The sequence below is a fragment of the Vulpes vulpes genome, unplaced genomic scaffold, assembly GCF_048418805.1.
Source record: "Vulpes vulpes isolate BD-2025 unplaced genomic scaffold, VulVul3 Bu000000635, whole genome shotgun sequence".
In the NCBI taxonomy this organism is placed as follows: Eukaryota; Metazoa; Chordata; class Mammalia; order Carnivora; family Canidae; genus Vulpes; species Vulpes vulpes.
Genome location: NW_027325670.1, coordinates 370,600 through 394,029, shown reverse-complemented (window position 1 = coordinate 394,029; position 23,430 = coordinate 370,600). Strand labels below are relative to the sequence as shown.

Genomic DNA, 23,430 nt, shown 5'->3' with positions numbered 1-23,430 from the left:
AACCTACTGACAAGGAAAAATGAATATATATTCTTTTTAGCAAGTTGGCACTAAAACAAAATTCCAGTTACCTTATTCTGATTCTAACCTTTTAATATTATCAATTGCATCAGGACACAAATAAGCATCTTTGTACTCACTATGTTTAAAACGACTTAAAATGGTTGACATAACACTATAAATTCTTACAAGAGACAGACCCAGTCCATGTTCATTTAGTACAAGCCTAGCCATTTATCTTAGGAATACATAACGAGAATATTCCTGCAGACACATATAGTTACAGAATAGAGAGAAATACATGGTAGTATAGATATACCTAGTTAAGTAACAAATTCTATGTTAGTGAAAACACATGGCCAAGTACTTCAATGAGGGAAAGGGGAGATTAAGTGTCAATTAATTGATAGAAGGAAAATAAACACAAGGTAGAAAGATCACCGGGGAAATAAAAGTAGAATTAGAGTAAGAAAGATAAGCCTCAGCTAATGGATCTTAAGATAATATATATTTAAAACATATATATAACATATATATTTAAAATAAATATTTAAAGCATTAAGTACATAATTACTAACATGTGTAGAACAGAATATAAATAATAGGTAAGAAAAGAAAAAGTACCAAAGGAAGCAGGATTCCAAAGTGGCACTCTACTCACAGCGAGGAAGGATATAAGACAAAGAGTATAAACAAAAAGTGCTGTAATGTGGTCCTCAAAAAAAAAAAAAAAAAAAAGATAAATGAAAGGTTTTCTGGCAGACACCATAAAGAGCAAAAAGGACAATAAATTCTACTTCATGCCTTTAACGATTTTTTTAAGTAACTGTTCTGAGTTAATAAGACAGATCCTAATATTGCTCAACATAAAGTATGCCAATAGCATCCATCAGCTTTACAGCTTTCAGCACAAACTAAAATTGTAACTGTAACATATTCAAAAATACCAACATGGAAGAAGGGCATTTTAATGACCTTTATGGGGTCCTAGGAGCAGCATTTAACCAAATAGTTACTTAATGTTTCAAAGATAGCTGAACTGCAAGACAGAGTCTAGCTTCAAGGCATTGTGACTCCAGAATGTAGGCTGATAAATGACTGGACACACAAATATTAGTTGGTTATATACTTGTTTTTTTTTCTCTCTCTCTCCATTCCAGCATGATCTTTGAAAGCAAGAACCTCAAGTGTTCTTTAAAATAAAAAGAAACATCTACACATCCAAGAGCTCTGCAATACAGTCCAATAAATAACCTGCTTGGGTGGGGGTAGGGGTGCACATCTTTGAACCTTTTTCTAAGGCTACTTTTGAACTTTAAATGGAAAAATTATTTGTTCCCTCAAGCAGAACATAAAGTAACAAGAAAATAATTTTAAATCATACTCACCCCCCAAGCAAGTCTGCAGTGTCACTTTGTTGATTCATATTGACAACCCTCAAACGATGGCCTTTTAAAAAGAAAGGGCGAAAGGGTCACTCTGAAAATGTCAAGACTAATTATATCCAGTGTGATCTTTAAGGATGTGTGGACATGAGCATAAGGCAAATCTTTAAGTGTGTATTTCTTCTGATCCTCTTATTTTACTTTCAGGAATTTCCCAACCATTCAATAATTTTCACCTAACCCAGAAAGATATGTGTAAGAAGATTCATTGTGTATTATTGCTGTGGCATCAGATAACTGAAAACAACGAAAAAATCCTTCAGTTAAGTCAATGTCGTCTATAAGTTAGAATTAAATAAACAGCCAGTATAGAATATTATTAATTAGCCACTGGAACAGAAATGAGGTAGTTCTATTTTTAAAGATGCCCAATGCATTTAGGAACTAAATGCAATACAAAGAGCATGATCCCATTTTTTTCAACATAAAACCAGACTTAAATGTTTATATGTTTGCAGGCCATAGATTAGAACCAAAAAAAGTTAATACCAAGCCATTAATAGCAGTTATTTCCAGGAGGAAAAAATTACATTATTTCCGAGGAAAAAATCTTCAGTGGTTATTTCCAGACAAAGTGGAGTGGTGGCACTTTTTAAACTCCCAATATTTTGTGGACTTTTTATTTAAGGGGACATAAAAGGGCAGCCCAGGTGGCTCAGCGGTTTGCCGCCGCCTTCAGCCCCGGGTATGATCCTGGAGACCCAGGATCAAGTCTCATGTCGGGCTCCCTGCATGGAGCCTGTTTCTCCCTCTGCCTGTGTCTCTCTGCCTCTGTGTGTGTGTGTCTCTCTCATGAACAAATAAATAAAAATAAAATATTTTAAAAAGGGGAGGTAGATAACAAAAACAGGCAATGTCAAACGTTTATCGTCTGGGGGCAGAGTGCTTCCCCTCAAGTTACCTGTAATGTGAGCCAAGTACTGGACAGTAGAGGTCTTGCCAGTCCCTGTCTCTCCCACCAGCAACACAGGCTCCCCTTTACTAACACACACTGCAAGCTGTTCAATAAGAACAGAGGACGGCCTTGTAGGAGCAAAAGTGAACTTCTCCCTGGGAATGGGAAAACAAATAAGCAGTCAGAGAAGCAGGCTACAAGTTTCTCTTAAGCATAATTTTGAGGAACCAGATTTTCCAGACTCCACAAAATGAGAAAACAACCCACAGCATCTGTTTTCATACTATAAAACAGGTATCCTTATAGTCTATGAGTTGCAGAATTCATCAATTCTACATTACACCCAATACTTTACTAGACTCCCAAGATTCAAAACATCAATAAGGTAGGATGTTATCTGTCCTAGCTATGTCATCCTAAGCCAATTACTTAGGCTCTCTTAGCCTTCATTTCCTCACCTGTAAAATTTGGATCAGAGTTACTATTTGTGTTGGGTTGAATAATCTTTCCCCAAAATTCATGTCCATCCAGAACCTGTGAATGTGACCTTACTTGGAAAAGGGGTCTTTGCAGATATAACAAAGTTAAAATCCTATCATACTGGGTTTAAAGGTAAGCCTTAAAATCCAATGACTGTTGGATTTTACAAGAGACTTAGAAACAAAAACACACACAAAAACAAAAACACAAGAAAGATGATATGACAATGGAGAGAGAGAGAGAGAGAGATGGAAGAGTGTAGTTACAGAAACAAGGAACACCAAAGACTGCTGGTAGCCATCAGAAGCCGGAAGGAGGCAAAAGCCTTCGGTGGAAGTGTGGCCCTGCCAACATTATTATGATTTCAGATTTCTAGTCTCCAGAGCGGTGAGGAAATAAATGTCTGTTGTTTTAGGCTACCAAGTAATTTGTTATGGCACCTGTAAGACATTAATAAGTTAATTCATAAAGTTATTATAACTGCTACATAAGAAGACATATGCAAAGCACTTAGCACAATATTAGGCGTATACAAAGTATTTAATAAATGGTAACCAGATCTCAGAATCTAATACAATTCCAGCCTTCAAGGAATTAACAGACTAGCATTAGGACCTCGTCTAACTTCCAAGTGAGGCTTACTTTGTAAATACATGATAGTGAATAAAACAAAAAATACATTTTTCCTAGTTTCAAGTCCCTAATGACCCTCATCACCTCCTTTACCTATTAATGTCTAATTTTATAGACTATACTTTAGGAAAGCACTGCTTCTTACCATCCAGCACAGTAGAGAAGTCATCACTCACACAACACATTTTGCTCAGACACAAGGGGCTGGACTAGTCAGTCAGTCCTTCTATCATGTTCCTAACGCCCCACAGTCTCAGATTAGTTGAGAGACTATTTACCTCTGTATGTGGACAGCCTCACTTTGTTTCCGTAGAAGCCGTACTCGACCCACTTGCACATCTAGCTCATTGATCACAATTTCAGGTTTATAAAGCTGACAGAAGAATTCGGCCTATGGAAGGGGACAGAGTAAAATTCTGTATAGTCTTTAAAAAAAAGAAATTCTGTATATTCTTCAAACATTTCCTCGTCCATGTGGCTTATTATGCCCATCTAATTAGCCCTTTACTACTAAGGATTTTCTACTTCCAAGATAGGCGAGTTAGCTTTAATTATGTCTTTTCTAGAACTGACTGAATTTGGGCAGCCCGGGTAGCTCAGCGGTTTAGCGCCGCCTTCAGCACAGGGCATGATCCTGGAGATCCAGGATCAAGTCCACGTCAGGCTCCCTGCATGGAGCCTGCTTCTCCCTCTGCCTGTGACTCTGTCTCTGTCTCTCATGAATAAATAAATAAAATCTTTTAAAAATAAGTAATTAAATAAAATTGACTGAATTTCTGTTCATGTTTTTTAAAACATTGATTATGAAATACTTTCCTATAATGGTACTTTTTATTCATTCAAATAAGCCCATATCTGCCTATATCTAAAGTGAACATACAGACCTATTCCAATAGCAAATGAACAGAAAGTTCTACTCCTAACTAAAATTTATGAAAAAGGGGATCCCTGGGTGGCGCAGCGGTTTGGCGCCTGCCTTTGGCCCAGGGCGCGATCCTGGAGACCCGGGATCGAATCCCACATCGGGCTCCAAGTTCATGGAGCCTGCTCCTCCCTCTGCCTATGTCTCTGCCTCTCTCTCTCTCTCTGTGACTATCATAAATAAATAAAAATTTAAAAAAATAAATAAATAAATAAATAAATAAAAATAAAATTTATGAAAAAAAAAAGTGTTCTTCACCTATACTTTTCTAAATTATTACTAAATATTCTAAAATATTAGATTCTAAAATATTGCAGGAAACAATGACTTGAATGAACCATGGTACATCTGACTATAGCCAGAACACAAAGAGAAGCTGTGACAGATGCTTCCAGGGTATCTACCAATAAGCGATTCTTCTCTTGTCCTTGTCACTAATCCTAAGAACCCATTTTGTTTAGATTTGGGGCAGGAATGAAAGGAGCAGTGAAGTGTTCAGGGAAAGTGAATCTCTCTTCAACCAAAAGGGATAAATACTGATCAGTCTAAGCCAATTGTGGTAGTTTCATTTCTTTTTTGCCTACTATAATTATTAATTATTTAAAGCCCATTTAGTAGGTGTTCTGTCACACCTGCAGCTAAAACCATCTCAACAGTTTCAGAATCGTAAGGAGCCCCTTGAACATAAGGTTTTTTTGAGTCATCTATTTGGAAATGGCAGATATCTGCCACAAGATGGGCCTCAGACATTTCTCTAGCTACCATTACCACTCTGAAGGGCTCTCTCCTCCAAAAATACATATTTTGAAATAAAACAAGAATGGCAAAATATTAAAAATCTCAGCAATGAACCTAAGTACTAGTCTTTGTACTATTCTTGGTATCCATTGGTACTACTATTTTCAATTTTTCTGATGTCTGACATTAATGAAAAGTTGGAAAAAATCTAATTGTGCCTAAAATCACAGACAAAGGTGTTACTAAAACAGTTCCAGTCCTGAGTCCACAATCTATGAAATAACACGTCCATTAAAACACTGGAGAAATTAATGCATACATGGTGATATAAGGTACAAGGTGACTCACTTTAAGAATGTAGAGCACATGGAGAACTACTTATCTAAGAGACAGTGAGAGCTTTATATCCATGAAAGGCAACAATGAAACTATCAACTTTGACAGAGGAAGTAGTTATTACAAAGGAACTATTAGATAAGGACCAGACTCTAGCAAGTAAATATCCCAGCTTCCTTCCAACAGAAAAGTAAAAATAGCACTGCATACCTTTTTCTTGGAAATGTTCAATTTGCTTCCAATTATTTCTGCCATTTTCAGTTTGCTTGTATGCTTAGAAAGCATTGCTGTGAAACAGTCCAGAGCCTATTAAAATAACGAAGGTCAATGCAAACTGATTTTTTTAAAATACTACATTAATCACAGAGCACCACTACCCTGGCCACAAAAAGGAAGCATATAAAACCCAGGAGAAACATATCTGCTAGACTAAGGAGAGTAGAAATAAGGTACCAGCCCTAGACTCAAGGGCCTTACCATAATACAGACAGGATAAACAAATGTGAAGGCTTTACTATCAAAATACTGCTGAATTAGAAAAAAAAAAAAAACCCACACAGAAAAAGCTTCATTTTACAGGGTACCTGGCTGGCTCAGTTGGTTAAGCATCTGATTCCTGGTTTTGGCGCAGGTCATGATCTCAGGGTCCTGGGATCAAGAGTCCCATGTTGTGCTCTGTGCTCAGCAGGTAATCTGTTGAGGATTTTCTTCCTCTCCCTCTACCCCTTCCCCTGCTCATACCTCCCCTCCTGCCTTCTAATTTTTTTAAAAAGCTTCATTTTACAAATTGAAATTCAGGCAAAAATAGAATTAGAGTTAATCATTATATGATTCATGAGGGAACTGACTCTTAAGCCACGAAAGTAACACCAAAAGATTACTTGCTAGCTGTAAAGGAAAATTCTTGATGCACACCCTAATGCAGTAACTCCATCTCAGCCAACTACTGACAGGCCAACCAGATATGTGTCTTCTGCTTTTTTTTTTTTTTGTAAGTAAAAAATGTGGGGCTTAAACTCACAACCCTGAGATCAAGAACTGAGCTAAGGTCAAGAGTCAGATGTTTAACCAACTGAGCCACTTGGGTGGCTCCAGATGTAGGTCTTCTGATGAAATGAAATATAAAGTATATATTACCACTAAAAATGAATTCTACCCAAAAAGTTTGAATTGGAATACATTAAGCATTTTAATAAACTTCTACTTACAGGAAAGACAAGAGAGAAAATAACAACAGAAAGGATACTATGAGTATAGTAAACAAGAATACATTTGGTTCTGTCACCACCAAGTGTAAAACATCAATAAACTTCATAAGCATTTAAAAAGAGAGGGAATTTATACAGTCCTTGTTCCTAATACCTGGCACAGAGTTTTAAAAACCCTTGGAATTACCAAAAATAAGAAGTGTCTTTTGTTATTCACTAAGGCCCCTTTGGACCATACTTAAGTTTATTAAGCTAAGCAAGGTGTGGGACACCTGGGTGGCTCCCGGGTTGAGCGTATGCCTTTGGCTCAGGATGTGATCCCTGTCTGAGGATCGAGCTCCCAGCGAGGAGCCTGTTTCTCCTTCTGCCTGTGTCTGCCTCTGTCTCTCTCATGAATAAATGAATAAAATCTTAAAAAAAAAAAAAAGTTTAAAAAAAATTTTAATATTTTAAAAAATTTTAAGCAATTAATTGGTTAAATTGCTTAACCAATTAAAATTTTAATTGCTAAGCAATATGACTCTTAATGGGCCTTTAGATAGTTTAAGGAGGGACTGGCCAGGTCAGAAAGACCAAGCACTGACTTGGAGGGTTGAAATTTTCAGCTCCACCACTAAGGGAGGGAGGAGGGGCTAGAAATTATGCTCGATCATATGGCCAATGACTTAAGACCTAATAAAATACTGGACATCCAAAGCTTGGAGAGCCTAGCTGTTGGTGGACATATGGATATGCCAGGAAGCTAGCACACCCTAACTAACTATGCTCAGGACCCTTGAGACTTTGCCCTTTGTCTCTTCCATTTGTCTTTAAGTTATATCTTTTATAATAAAACCATAACCCGTACTTTAAGTATAGTGCTTTTCACGGAGTTCTGTGGGTTGACTATTGAACCTGAGATGATCATGGGAACCTCTGAATTTATAGTTGGTAGGTCACAAATACAGGTGGCCCCCAAGACTTGCAGCTGGAGTCTAAAGTGGGGGTAATCTTATGGAGGCCTTGAGCATTTGATTCTTGATCTTGGGGTCCTGAGTTCAAGCCCCAGGTTGGGTGTAGGGATTACTTAAAAATAAAATCTTCGGAAGGAAGGGAGGGAAAAAGGGAGGAAGGAAGGAAGAATAGAGAGAGATCTAGAAGGAGATACACCAAGGTATTAAAAGTGTTAGGGAATGTCTGGATGACAGCTATTTTTTTTTAAGATTTATTTATTATTTATGATCGACATAGAGAGAGGCAAAGACACAGGAGGAGGGAGAAGCAGGCTCCATGCCAGGAGCCCGACGCGGGACCCGATCCCGGGTTGACGGCTATTTTTATCTTACCACTTTGCTTTCCTATATTTCCCAATTTTCAACAATATATATATATTGTTTCTACATTAATAAAATACCTGTATACAAAAGTTCAGAACACTATTTGTCATAGCCAAAAGGTGAAAACAACCCAAATATCCACCAATGAATAAACGGATAAACAAAATCTGTTATTATCAATATAATGAAATGTTATTCAGCCATAAAAAATAATTCAGGCTACAACATGGATTAACTGAGAGAATATGCAGAGTCAAAGAAGTTAGATACAAAGGTCACATATTCTATGATTCCACTTATATGAAATATCCCAAATCAGCAAATCTATAGACAGAGATAATGCCACAGTTTTATTTTAAAAGTGCAAAACAAGGTCATCTCTAGAAAGATGATAAATTTAGGGGAATGAAAAAGTGAGTTCATGGGAAAGAAGAACAAGATTCAAGGACTGGCACACAGCATTTCAGGGTTCAGCTCACCATAAGTGAGAACTCCAAATGTGGTTTCTTTCTACTGATACTAACTTTGCCAAACACAACAAGAATGCAATGCAAACCAAACTGGGTCACTACTCTCCTCAATCCCAAATGACAGAAACCAGAGTTAGTTACTTACTTACTTAATTTATTGAGAGAGAGAAAACACCTGATGTGGGGCTCAATCTCACAACCTTTGAAATCATGATCTGAGCCGAAATCAAGAGTCAGATACTTAACCAACTGAGCCACTCAGGCACCCTTAGAAACCAGAACACTTTGGGATACCTGGGCGAGTCAGTGGTTGAGCATCTGCTTTTGGCTTGAGTCATAATCCCGGGGTCCTGGGATAGAACCCTGCATCAGGCTCCCCACAGGGAGTCGGCTTCTCCTTCTGCCGATGTCTCTGCCTCCCTCTCTGTGTCTCTCAAGAATAAATAAATTAAATCTTTTTAAAAAAGAAACAAACAAGAACGCTTTATAATCAAAATTAGTGTTTTGGGGATCCCTGGGTGGCTCAGCGGTTTGGCGCCTGCCTTTGGCCCAGGGCGTGATCCTGGAGTCCCGGGATCGAGTCCCATGTCAGGCTCCCAGCATGGAGCCTGCTTCTCCCTCCTCCTGTGTCTCTGCCTCTCTCTCTCTCTCTCTCTCTCTCTCTCTCTCTCTATGTCTATCATAAATAAATAAATAAATCTTTAAAAAAAAAAAAAAAGTAGTGTTTTAAGAGCCCACAGCTCTTCAGACAGTATCACTTTTATTTTTAAGCAAGCAGGAATAAATATCTCCCTGTTCTTATTGAATATGACAGAGTTGTAATTCAAGGGGGTTTCCCTTCTGCACAACACATTTTTTGCCCAAGCCCAGCATACAAGGCTATACTTTGTAACCCCTATGTAAATTTCTCTGGACTAAAGTAATAGGCCCTACCAAGAAGTGGAAAGATCAGACAAATACAACTCTTATCAAATAGATTATGAAATTTTATGTAGGAATAAATACTGAGCATTTTTTTCAGTAGGCTCCATACCCAAAATGGGGCTCAAACTCATGACCTCAAGATCAAGAATCATATGCTCCACAGACTGAGCCAGCCAGTCACCCCTAATACTACACATTTGAGAAACACTTTATATTTCACAACATTACTGTCACCTAGGAGATTTTCTTTTCATTTTATCTGTAATATTTCAGTGTCTGCTTTACTGTATCTAAACTATCCTTATGGGATCCCTGGGTGGCACAGTGGTTTGGCGCCTGCCTTTGGCCCAGGGCGCGATCCTGGAGACCAGGGAGTGAATCCCACGTCGGGCTCCGGGTGCATGGAGCCTGCTTCTCCCCCTGCCTATGTCTCTGCATCTCTCTCTCTCTCTGTGACTATCATAAATAAAAAAATTAAAATTAAATTTAAATTTAAAAAAAAGTTTAAAAAAAAATAAAAATAAACTATCCTTATTTATAATTTATAGTAACCTGTTTTAAAACTAAAAACAATATTATGCCCGTATTAATATGCCCAGTTAGTTTTAAGGCAACATTAGTTGAGTTTTAACTAGCTAGGGATAATAAACACAAAAGAAAAATTCTGATAGCAGCCAAGAGACAGAAAATGACAATGGAAATCAACAGCCTCACAGGATAGAAAGAAAATAAACATGAAGACTCTATCTTACCTCTTGAAAAATATTTAAGGATGCTGATGAAGACAGACTGTCAAAACAATGGACAATCCTATTACACCAATTCAGTAGATCCCTTTAAAAAATAAAAACAAAAACAAGGAAATAAAAGACCATAGGTCAAAGACATCAAAGCCATCAGAGTTCAATTCAATCCACCTAAGTCTGGGGAACACATGACAATGAAGTCTCTCTGTTTCTCTGGCATTGTAAAGATAAATAGTGCAGGGGATAGAATAAGTGAGGGACCCCACCTATTAGGAAGTGATCTGTCACATATATTATCCCAATCCATGCCAGGTAAGGTTGGGGAGAGTGGGACAGCAACTAACTCTCAGAGCAAAAATCAGGGGAGTTGCCCCATTCCTAAGGCTCACTTAAAGGGAAAGCCAATCATCGAGAATAGAAAGCAAAGGTACAGAACTCACTATATATAGCAAAATCAAGGGTCTTATTTAAGACCCCAATTGTCACAAAAGAAAAAGCCAGTGAAAGAATTATGTCAGTAAGGAGTTTCAACCTTAGCTTTTAAAGTTATTTTTTTTTCTTTTTTTTTTTAAGCAGCCTCCACATCCAACATGGGGCTTGAATTCATGACTCTGAAATTAAGAGGACCATGTTCTACCAACTAAGCCAGTCAGGTGCCCTCAAAGTTATTTTTTAAAGCTAAAATAACATTCCCTTATAAGCCTTCCTAATCATTATCTATAAGATCTGAAACAGGATCCAACATCATGAAGCAGCCCACAGGTCTAATTTCAAAACCTGACCTCTCATAACCATTTAGTGATAGCTGCTAAGAACTTTTAAGGGAAGTAATTTTTAAAATATTAACTCAAGGAGCACCTGGATGGCTCAATCGGGGGAGCACACAACTCTTGACCTTGGGGTAATGAGTTCGAGCCCTGTGATAGGTATGGAGCCTACTTAAAAAAATAAATAAATAAAATATCAACTCAAAAGTGCTTAATCTAGTACCTTAGAGACAATTCTCTTCCTTCAAGGCTTAGTCTTTTGTTTTCTCTTCTGGCTTCTGCAAATTCTTCAGGTACCTGTTCACATGTAACAGAACTATCACTGCAAGAGTGATGTTTCTCTCCAGTAAGTTGGATGTAAATGTCAAGCAGGTGATCAGTTACTGCCAAGAGGCTGGGATATCTATTCTGAAGAACCTGACAGAGGGAGGAAAAAAAGCAAAGAAAATTTAGCAGCAGACACAGTAATTTTTAAAAAGCACATATAAGGGGAGCCTGGGTGGCTCAGTCAGTTAAGCAGCTGACTCTTGGTTTCAGCTCAGGTCATGACCTCAGGATCCTGGGATCAAGCCTTCCATCAGGGTCCACGCTCAGGAGCCAGTCTGCTTGAGGACTCCTTCTCCCTCTCCCTCGGCCTCTCCCTGAGCTCACTCTTGTTCGTTCTCTCTCTCTCACTCTCTAAATATATAACTTTTAAAATAAATAAATAAAAGCACATGTAAACTCCTGCTAGTATTAGTCAAGCAAAAAATGAATTTCTCTTTGAAATTTGTGCCAAGTAAATACTCCCCCAAGAAACCCAGTGGATGCCTAAAACTGCAGATAGTACAAAACCCTAAACATACTATGTTTTTTCCCCACAGACATACCTATGATAAAGTTTAATGTACAAATTAGACATAGTAAGAGATTAACAATAACTAATAATAAAATAGAACAATTATAATATGCTGTAATAAAAATTATATAATGTGGTCTCTCTCTCAAAATATCAAGTATTATGCTAACATGAGGTGATAAAATACCTAGAAAATGATATGAAGGGGAATGACACAGGCCCTGTGATGTAGTGTCAGGCTACTACTGACATTCTGACAATACATCAGGAGAACCATCTGTTTCTGGACTGAGGTTGACTGTGGGTAGCTGAAAGTGCAAAAAGCAAAACCAAGGATAATGGGGAGCTACCATGTAAGAACTTCTGCCTGTACCAATATCCCTTGCCCCTCAAAAACCACAACTTTTTTCCTGGCCAGAACGCAGGTATCTGGCAATCTCATCATTTACACAACTTAGGGTACAGAAGCCAGATGGGAAAAGAGAGTCTTCAAGCAACAAACACATCCAAGTCCTAGGAATTTACGCACTGAAGAATCCTGCAAGTACTACTTTAATTTTAACATAATTCTAGGGGCACCTAGATGGGAAAAGAGAGTCTTCAAGCAACAAACACATCCAAGTCCTAGGAATTTACGCACTGAAGAATCCTGCAAGTACTACTTTAATTTTAACATAATTCTAGGGGCACCTGTGGCTCAGTTGGTTAAGTGTCCAACTCTTGGTTTTGGCTCATGTCATGAGCTCAGGTTGTGAGATCCAGTCCCAAGTCAGGAGCTGTACTCAGCAGGGAGTCTGCTTGAGATTCTCTCTAGGGCAGCCCAGGTAGCTCAGTTGTTTAGCGCCACCTTCAGCCCAGGGCCAGATCCTGGAGACCCCAGATCAAGTCCCACGTCAGGCTCCCTGCATGGAGCCTGCTTCTCCCTCTGCCTGTGTCTCTGCCTCTCTCTCCTCTCTCTCTCCCGTTCTCTCTCTGTCATGAATAAATAAATAAAATCTTAAAAAAAAAAAAAAAGAAAGAAAGAAATTAACTCTTTGGGGGAAAAAAAAAGAGATTCTCTCTCTCCCTCTACCCCTCCCCCAATTCCCACTCCCAAAGGCTGGCACATGTATGTGCTAAAATAAATAAATAAATATATCTTTAAAAATAAACAAACAAACACAATTCTACTAAGATTTGTTAGGTCAGGGCAGCCCGGTGGCTCAGTGGTTTAGCACTGCCTTCAGCCCAGGGCATGATCCTGGAGACCCGGGATCGAGTCCCGCCTCGGGCTTCCTGCATGGAGCCTGCTTCTCCCTCTGCTGTGTCTCTGCCCCCCTCTCTCTCCTCTCTGTGTTTCTCATGGATAAATAAATAAAATCTTAAAAAAAAAAAAAAAGAAAGAAAGAAAGATTTCTTAGGTCATTTTTCAGCAAAAGCAACCAGAAGCAATTAATAGGAAAAAAAATAATAAGCATTTAAAAGCAAACCACAGTAAAAGAAGCTAATATAAAGTACTGATAAAAAGCAACTGATCTTTAAAAAAGCAAACAACAAAAAGCAAACAACAGAAATTAAAAAGCAAAAAATGTACTTAATTAATTAAAAAGCAAAAGTAACTGTACCTATTTACTTCAATTATTGAGAATTTTTTTCCAGAATAATACTTGGTACTCATACTATTGGTTTTAAGCTTTTATGATATGGATTTATTCAAACAGGTCTATTTGAGAAAAAAGGGAAATATGTATATATTAGAAATATTGTCTGGGGTGCCTGGCTGGCTCATCAATGGAGTGTAATACTCTTGATCTTAGGCTGTGAGTCCAGCCCCAGGTTGGGTGTAAAAGTTAAAAACAAAATCTTGGGCATCCCCAGTGGCACAGTGGTTTGGCGCCGCCTGTGGTCCGGGGTGTGGTCCCTGAGACCTGGGGTCGAGTCCCACATCGGGCTTCCTGTATGGAGCCTGCTTCTCCCTCTGCCTGTGTCTCTGCCTCTACTCTCTCTCTCTCTCTCTCTCTCTCTCTGAATAAATAAATAAATCTTTTTTTTTTTTTAATTTTTTATTTATTTATGATAGTCACAGAGAGAGAGAGAGAGGCAGAGACACAGGCGGAGGGAGAAGCAGGCTCCATGCACCGGGAGCCAGATGTGGGATTCGATCCCGGGTCTCCAGGATCGCGCCCTGGGCCAAAGGCAGGCGCCAAACCGCTGCGCCACCCAGGGATCCCAATAAATAAATCTTTAAAAAAAATGAAAAGGTCCTTTTAAAAAAAAAAATAAAAAATAAAAATAAATAAATAAAAACAAAATCTTAAAAGAAAGGAATATTGTCATCCAATACATTTAAATTAGCTTGAAAAATATATTGTGATTCCAATTTGTATATGAAATATCCATTTATTCTGTATATATAATGTATACATATTTACAAAAATAAGGATCTACAACCTTTTAACAATGTCATCTCGAGTAGTAGATATCACAGATTTTAATTCATGTTTTTTTACTGAAGGACTTTACAATAGATACTGCTGAAAACATGTTTCAGGTAGATTAAAAATTAAAACAAAAAAGTTACAAAATCAGTAAAATGGATACACACATAGATCTTTAAAATGCACAATATATATTTTTGGGTAGGGAGTAAACATTTATAAAATTGGATATAAAAAAAATAAAATAAAATAAAATTGGATATATTGATGACCTTGGTCACCACAAACAAAATATAGACTATTTCCAACACCTCCCCCTTTTTTATTAAGATTTATTTATTTGCTTATTTAGAGACAGAGCACACGTGTATGAGCAGGGGCAGGGCAAAAGAGAAAGAGAAAAATCCCAAGCAAAATCCCCACTGAGCGCAGAGCCAGACACAGGGCTCCATCCCACCACCATGAGATCATGACCTAAGATGAAATCAGGAGTTAGACACTTAAATGAGTCATCCAAGTGTCCTTCCATCACCTCTTCAACAAAAAGTTCCTGGGACACCTGGGTGGCTCAGTGGTTGAGCATCTGCCTTTGGCTCAGGGCATGATCCCACAGTACTAGGATCAAGTCCTACATCGGGCTTCCTATATGGAGCCTGCTTCTCCCCTTTGCCTATGTCTCTGCCTCTCTCTCTGTGTGTCTCTCATGAATAAATAAAAAATTTTTTAAAAGTTCCCTTATGCCCCTTTTGTAATCAATCCCTTCTCCCACACCCCTGCCTGTGGGAATCAGGTATCAGATTCTGATCCCTATAGATCTGCTTTCAAGTAGTCATCTAGGGGCAGCCCCAATGGCTCAGCGGTTTAGCACCACCTTAGGCTCAGGGCATGATCCTGGAGACCCAGGATCGAATCCCACATCAGGCTACCTGCGTGGAGCCTGCTTCTCCCTCTTTTTTCTTTTTAATAAAGATTTATTTATTTATTCATGAGAGACAGAGAGAGAAGCAGAGACACAGGCAGAGGGAGAAACAGGCTCCATGTGGGGAGCCCGATGTGGGACTCGATCCTGGGTCCCCAGGATCATGCCCTGGGCTGAAGGCGGTGCTAAACCACTGAGCCACCCAGGGTGCCCGCCTGCTTCTCCCTCTGCCTGTGTCTCTGGCTCTCTCTCTCTCTCTCTCATAAATAAATAAATAAAATATTTTTTTAAAAAGTGTCATCTAAAAGGAGTCATACAGGATGTAGTGTGTAGTTTGGTTCTCTTACTCAGCTAATGTTTTTGAGATTTATCTAGACATTACTGCATGTATCACTAGTTTAAACGTTTTCACTGCTGAGTAGTAATTCCATTATATAAGCATGTATATTTATCGTAAGAATGAGAAAAAAACGATTTTTATTTAGAAAAAAGAATTTTATCAGTTTTACACTTTAGTGAGGGCTCAGCTATTTGGGAAAAAAGTTCTGAATAGAAAAGATCTATAAATACACACAAACCGGCTGTTTTCTTCCTTAGCCAAAAAATCTTTTCTTTGTTATTACCACAAATATAAAAATTCTAAAACAATGTCACTTAATAAACTAATCTGATATAATATGGCTCTATTATCAATTTAATATACGTATTTTGGAGGTTCATTCCTTTAATAAGCATTTCTTAAGTCCCCACTTACATCAGCAACACTAAGGATACGAAAACAAAACCAAAATGAATGTAGCCTACCCTCAAGAAATGCTATCTGGTCTAAAAAGCAGATACACAAGCAAATCAAAATTGCAATGTGGTCAGCCCTCCCTGGAGACCCAGGAAGGTTTCATGGAGATGTTGCACTTGGCAGATGTCATTAACGGTTGTGAATAGGCACTGCCAGCAGAGACAGTAGGTCTTCTAAGGCACTATCTCCTAAGATACGAGGGCACATTCAAGGTGTACAGAGAGACAAGATTTGAGAAACTGCCAGGAATGACTCCCTGGCACTTATTAGCTATGAGGAGTTAGCACTATATAAATAGCTCATTTTTTAAAGTATAATTTGTTATTTCAGCAAGTCAAAGACATCATTTTTTAAAAAATAGGCTCCATGCCCAGTGTGGAGCCCAACATGGGGCTTGACCTCATGATCCTGAGATCAAGACCTGAGCTGAGATCAAGGGTTGAATGCTTAACCGACTAAGTCATCCAAGCGCCCCATTCAAAGACAATCTTTCTAGGCATAAGATGACTGGAGCTGGCAGCAATAGAAATGCAGTCCCTTGTGCTCCCCATGAGATCAGCTTAGGATATTATTTTATTTCCTAAACAATGCACACAAGCATTTTAGCCAACAGTCACTTATTCCAGAGAGCGTTATTAGAATTTATTAGTTAGGTTCAAAGGCTTAAAAATAAGAGAACTTCTCAAGGTCAACTAATATGATATACATTATTTAAATGAGGGGGTGAATGCTCCTATTGTGCGTCCGAGAAGCAGAATGACTCAGCTGTTCATGACAGAAATGGAAAATGAGCTTTGGCTTTTACTGAAGAAAAAAAAAAAAAGTAGCATGTTGTCATGCTTTCAATCCCCAACAAATCACACCTAAATGTGAATTTCGGACCTCTTATTTAAAGAATAGGATGGCAATTTAGGAATGAAAACTAAACACTGAAATGTCTACAACTGCAAAAGAAAGAGCTGTGTGATGACAGAGCAACACAACAAATGCTTATAAAGTGCCAGGTGGAGTGGATGCTGGGGACACAAAGATGAATGTTATTGGAGGAACTATTGTAGAGGGCAGCAAAAGAGGGATACACAAATAGACACAGAAATAGACAACTAGGAATTAGAATGAGATAAACTCACAAGTCCAAAATAGGCTGCAGAGTTACAAAATCACAATGGCAAAACAAGGCTTCTGAGAGATTACACGATCAAACTTTTTTCCAGTAATACAGTGAACTAGATACCCTGAAAACCTCTCTGCTAATAAACACTTAAAATGGTGAATAAGATATTTGGTATGGTTGTCTTGCGTCACTTATTTATCTAAAAACTTACACCAAGAAAGAGCAAAGCATCCTTCCCATGCCTGTATAATCACCAATAGTGCATTATTTGCTATGCTCCCAGATGAAGTGTTGCAGAATGGGAAGCTTTCCAAGGTAATGTAAGAGGAAAGTGGGGGGAATTAGCAGGGTAGAGAGGTATAATTCTTAAACGTTTGAGGATAATGAGCAATACCACAAAATGAATCAATGAGTAACATCTAAAAAATAATTCATCTTGGGCAGCCCTGGTGGCTCGGCAGTTTAGCGCCACCTACAGCCCGGGGCTTGATTCTGGAGACCCAGGATTGAATCCCATGTCGGGCTCCCTGCATGGAGCCTGCTTCTCCCTCTGCCTGTGTCTCTGCCTCTCTCTCTCTCTCTCCTGTGTATTCTCATGAATAAATAAATAAAATCTTTTTAAAAAAATTAAATAAAAAATAAAAAATAATTCATCTCCATTTTTATTAATACCCAAAACAAAATGTATATTAAGTTGTTGAATATATGAGACATTAGTTACAAAACAACTTAGTAAATTATTTTTTTAAAAAAGGATCTTTGGAAACAATTGAGGAAACTTGAATATAGTCTGAAAATTAAATGGTATTGAGACATCACTGTTCATTTTACTGGGGACAATAAAGTTATTGTGATTATATATGGAAAGGCCCAGGGCACCTGAATGGCTCAGTTGGATAAGCATCTGCCTTAGGCTCAGGTAATGAATGATCTCAGGGCCTGGGACTGAGCCCAGGCATCCTTTGGGCTCCCTGCTCAGTGGGGAGTCAGCTTCTCCCTCTGCCCCTCCCCCTGCTTGTGCCCTAGCACTCACACATGTGCTCTCACAAATAAATCTTTTTTTCTTAAAGATTTATTTATTTATTTATTTATTTATTTATTTATTTATTTTTTTACGAGAAACACAGAGAGAGGGGAAAAGACACGGGCAGAGGGAGAACCAGGCTCCATGCAGGGAGCCCAATGTGGGACTCGATCCTGGGACTCCAGGATCACGCCCTGAGCTGAAGGCAGATGCTTAACCGCTGAGCCACCTAGGTGTCCCTCAAATAAATCTTAAAAAAAAAAAAAAAAAAAAAAAAAAAAACTTAAATTTTTAAAGCAAAGTATTGAAGTATTAAGTGTATGCATTAAAGTATTCAGGTATGAAATGTTAAGGAGTTTGCTTTCAAATACATTAGCAAATAAAAAATATTAGATGAAACAAATTCTGTAAAATGTTAGTACATTAACTGTTAAACTTGGGTTGATGAGTATTTTGATGACCAATTACACTATTTCCTCTATTTACATGTGTATCTGGAACTGTTAATAATAAAAAGTAAAAAAGAAAACCACTAATGCTTTCCCACTGATAACCACATACCTCATTCAGTTCTGTCTTATCCATGTTATCCATGTGAATTTTTGTCCAGTATTTGTCTAGCAGAGTAGCATGACTATTTAGAGGTCGATACCAATTTCCTCCACAGCTCAAGAGTCTGTATTTCAAAATTTAAAAAAAGAATTACACAAAATTCCCAATTTAATCTTTAATTATGCCTCTGGTTAACCCTTGCTAGACATTATCTCATTCTGGTGCCAGATTACCAATATGTTGGGCTCACAGGGCAGATGACAAATGAAAGAGAGGCTGACAGTTGACCCAAGTCTGACTCTTTTCCTTTTTTTTTTTTCAAGATTTTATTTATTTATTCACAAGAGACACAGAGAGAGAGAGACAGAGACACAGGCAGAGGGAGAGCAGGCTCCATGCAGGGAGCCCGATGTGGGACTCGATCCCGGGACTCCAAGATCACGCCCTGGGCTGAAGGCCGCGCTAAAGCACTGAGCCACCCAGGGATCCCGTGACTCTTTTCCTTTTCCATGTAGGGGCTGTGGGAATACTTTCTCTAAAATAAATAATTCTTTAAAAAATAAATAAATAAAACAGGAATGAAGGGGCGTCTGGAGCTCAGTTGGTACAACATGCAACTCAATCTCAGCGTCATGAAGTCAATCCCATGTTGGGTACAGAGCTTAAATCTAAAATATGGTAATCGGGACACCTGGGTGGCTCAGTGGTTGGGCGTCTGCTTTTAGCTCAGAGCATGATTCCGGGATCTGGGGTTGAGTCCCACACCAGGCTCCTTGCAGGTAGCCTGCTTCTCCCTCTGCCTGTGTCTCTGCCTCTCTCTCCCTCTCTCTGTGTTTCTCATGAATAAATAAATAAAATCCTTAAAAAAAAAAAAAAATACTACAGTAATTAAGATACTATGATATTGGTGTAAAGATAGACAAATGAACAGAGTCCTGAAATAGGAACTAGATCTTTAAAAATTAGCTAATTAAAATAAAACAGGAATGAAAAGGGTGGATCTGTCATCAGTTCCAACTGATCCTCCTTAATGTGGGCCCAGAAAACTACTCCAGGACTCTGGACTCAGTACTCCAGTGTGGGGACTTATGAGAAAACGGCTCCAGTGGGAATAGATAGGTTAATAGAACATACCTCCTAGTTGCAAAGAACTGAAATCCAGGAGCCACTTTCAGACAGTCACCTCGGCCAGGAATCAAGAGCTCTCCATTCTCCAAAAGAGGGATCAGCACGGAAACCTAAATCACAAAACCCAAATGATAAAACTATTAAGGCAGAAGTAACAAAAAAACAAAAGAACCCTCTCTCCAAACAATGAACACATCCTTAAAGGAAACCTTAGTTTTCAGAACATGAACTAAGATCAAAAGGCAAGTGGCAAGGTATGAGCCACCTAGACTCCAATGATTTATTCATTCAATATTTACCAAGCCAGACACTCAAAATCCAGACATGACTGAGGCCTTACAGCCTAGCATCTGACAAAACAGCCATGCAAACCACCATATGGCATGATGAGTATGACCCTAGGGATGACTGTGAATCAGAATAGAATGGTGTAGAAGCATTGAAAGTGCAGACAGACATCCCAGAGATAATGATATTCACTGAGTCTTAAACGTGAGCAGGAAGCCAGTTTTGGTGGGAGGGAAACTCCCAGCACATATACTCCAGGCAAATAATATTCAAACAGATAAAAATCTCTGTTCCTAAGAGCATAGCATGAGAGGATTCCACTGTTAGGGCAGAATGTGCATATGAAGTAGTGGAAAACTATAAAACTTAGAAATAAATAAATTAAGGGTCTCCTGTGCTGAGCTAAGGAATTTGAATTTTTTTCATGAAAGTTACAGAGAGTAAATTAGCCTGGGGGAAAAACTATAATTTTTATTTTAGCAACAGTGCAACAAACAGAACATCAACTGAAAGGAGGCTAGCCTACAGGAAAGAGGCAAAAACAAAGATAGGATGGCTATATAGATAGATGTCTGGCTGGCAAGAAAGAAGAGTAAAGGGCAGCCCTGGTGGCGCAGCGGTTTAGCACCGCCTGCAGCGCGAGGTGTGATCCTGGAGACCCGGGATCGAGTCCCACATCGGGTTCCCTGCATGGAGCCTGCTTCTCCCTCTGCCAGGGTCTCTGCCTCTCTCTCTCTCCCTCTCTCTCTCTCTCTCTCTGTCTCTATGAATAAATAAAATCTTTAAAAAAAAAAAAAAGAAAGAAGAGTAAAGAAAGAAAAGAAAAAGAGAAAAATAGGTAACAAAGCAAAATGGCTAGACAGACGGATGAAAATAAATCCTATGCTAAGGCAGTGGGAGAGAAGAGAATAAAATAAAGAGATAAAAAAATACTAAGCAATTTAAGACTAAATAACTAAGAGACTAGAAGGAGACATCAAACTATGGAAGAAAAGGCTGTTCTGAGAAAGAGCAGGCAAATTCCATCTTGGACATCTTTAACTTCCACCAGCTAAGGGACATTTTTTTTAAATATTTCAAGAAAAGGGTGGGCCATACACATAGATCTAGGGAACATGAGTTTATACAGGAAGCTTAAAAAGAATACACAAAGTAAGACCAAAGAGTCAAAGAAAAGGGTTCTAAAATATCAGACGTAATTTTATTAAATATTCTTACTACACACATGGCTAGAAGCTGAAAGGAAAGCCCAAAATAATATAGGAGCAACTCCAAATGATTCCAAAACTTGAAACTAAAGAAAAATAACCTGAATATCTGTAAAAGCTACCTTAAAATAAAAAAGGACTATTAGCTAAGAAGTTCTGAAAACAACAAAACAATAATCAAAAGATCTAGGCATGTCTTTAAGTAAACACAACTTCATTATAACAATAATGAAGTTTAAATATAATAAAATGAGCACCATAACCTTTGTATGAACACAACAAATATATGAACAGGAGAATGGTCTACAGAAAATTGGACTAAATGTAGAAGAATTTTCTGACATTTATCAGATACTGCCAAAGGAAGAGCAAGTCAGAAATTGTCAGTTAAGTCTTGAATCTGGACTTTACCTTCAAAGAATATAATTAACTATAAGACAATACGAGATCCCTAGGCTCCATCATGGCCTGGATGTAACCTCTCTCATGTTCACCTATCTTCTTTGGCTCTAATTCCACAATGTACAATCCTAATGATTTCCAGATACCCTGATAGCTGAAAAAACTGCCTAAGGAAAAAGCACTAGAAAATGGAAAGCCGGGGCAGCCCGGGTGGCTCAGCAGTTTGGTGTCACCTTCGGCCCAGGAGGCCAAGGAACGAGTCCCATGTCGGGCTCCCCGCATGGAGCCTGCTTCTCCCTCTGCCTATGTCTCTGCCTCTCTTCTCTGTGTCTCTCATGAATAAATAAATAAAATCTTTAAAAAAAAAAAAGCAATTTTTCTAAAAACGAAAATATATATCCAGTATGTTTTCCGTAATGAAACAAAGACAAACATGCTCTCTTCCTTTACCTGTCCTCAGCCTGCTGCTCTACAGATGCCAAAGCTAGGAAGCAGGGTCTCAAAGTTCTCAATGTATTTGTAACATGGGTAAGCTATTTCCCACAAGGCCTATTCTTTTGGAAATGTTATGACACTGATCACATATTCAACTAAAGGAGCAAAAAACTACAATGAAATTGATCACATATCCAACTACAGAATTTCCCCCTTATCCATGTGGAGTATGTTCCAAGACCCTCGGTGGTTTCTGAAACTGTGGATAATACAGAGTCCTATATATACTATGCTTTTTCCTATACATACATACTTTGATAAAGTTTGCCTTACAAATAGGCAAGGTAAGAGATTAACAGCAGTAAATGACAATAGAATAGAATAATTTTAACAATATACTATAGTAAAAGTTATGTGAATGTGGTTTCTCTCAAAGTATCTTACTATACTCACCCTTCCTATGGAGATATGAGATGATGAAATGCCTATGTGACCAGATAAAGTGAGGTGAATGATGGAGACATTTCGACATAGTGTTAGGCTACTACTGACCTTCTGATACATTAGGAGGATCATCTGCTTCAGGACTGAGAGTAACCAAGGGTAACTGAATGGCAGATAAGGGGGGACTACTGTACTCAGTGAAACAGTACCAGCAGAACTTTATCAATTTTCTAACAAACACCTCAAACCAGATTAGGTAGGTAATCATGAATGAGCTTCTCACAAAACGTAACAGCTCTAATCAAATACCTATTATTTTTTAAAAAATATTATTTATTTTAGGGAGAAAGAAAAGGAGCAGAGGGGAGGGGCAGAGGGATAAAGAGACAGAGAAGCAGACTCCCCCACTGAGCAGGGAGTCCCATGCAGGGCTCCAATCCCAGGACCCTGGGATCATGATCTGAGCCAAAGGCAGATGCTTAACTAACTGAGCCACCCAGGTGCCCCTGATTTCCTGTCTTTGAAATGTATTTTGTTAATAGTGATTTTGGGAGATAATTTCGGTAACACAGGTGTCTGGGGCACCTGGATAGCTCAGTGGAGTAAGCATCTGTCTTAAAAAATAATCATGAACCCATGGTCATAGGATAGAGCCAGGCATCCTTAAGCTCTCTATTCAGCAGGGAGTCTGTGTCTCCTTCTCCCTCTGCCCCACCCCCACCCCACTAGTGCTCTCCCTCTTTCTCCTAAATAAATAAATAAAATCTTTCAGGGGAAAAAAAAAAGACAGAAAATCAGTAAATAATTAGTGAGGTAACATACCACGTCTAAGGGGGCATAGTCAATATCCTCCAGAAGGATCCAGTGTCCCTTTGTGACTGCCTGTGTGAGAGTACCAGGTTGCCACACAAACTCTCCTGGGACATCTGTACACCGATACATTCCCAACAGCATCTGGAGGAAAAGGAAAAAGTATTAATGAAAC

General features: G+C 38.6%; 1 protein-coding gene across 4 annotated transcripts in view; it reads right to left on the bottom strand.

The window, feature by feature from the left end:
• Positions 1 to 23,430, bottom strand: part of LOC140596454 (midasin-like) — a 168,044-nt gene that overhangs the window by 124,919 nt on the left and 19,695 nt on the right. For 3 of the 4 annotated variants that reach the window (XM_072745087.1, XM_072745085.1, XM_072745086.1), the window contains 9 exons: positions 23,268 to 23,399; positions 19,675 to 19,778; positions 18,550 to 18,664; positions 11,104 to 11,297; positions 10,120 to 10,201; positions 5,660 to 5,755; positions 3,732 to 3,844; positions 2,347 to 2,495; positions 1,389 to 1,449 (listed from right to left, as the gene is read on the bottom strand). In XM_072745087.1, the coding sequence (XP_072601188.1) occupies positions 1,389 to 1,449; positions 2,347 to 2,495; positions 3,732 to 3,844; positions 5,660 to 5,755; positions 10,120 to 10,201; positions 11,104 to 11,297; positions 18,550 to 18,664; positions 19,675 to 19,778; positions 23,268 to 23,399 (1,046 nt within the window). Of the gene's footprint in view, positions 1 to 1,388; positions 1,450 to 2,346; positions 2,496 to 3,731; positions 3,845 to 5,659; positions 5,756 to 10,119; positions 10,202 to 11,103; positions 11,298 to 18,549; positions 18,665 to 19,674; positions 19,779 to 23,267; positions 23,400 to 23,430 lie in introns of those variants that run through there. The other variant, XM_072745089.1, reaches the window with a different exon arrangement.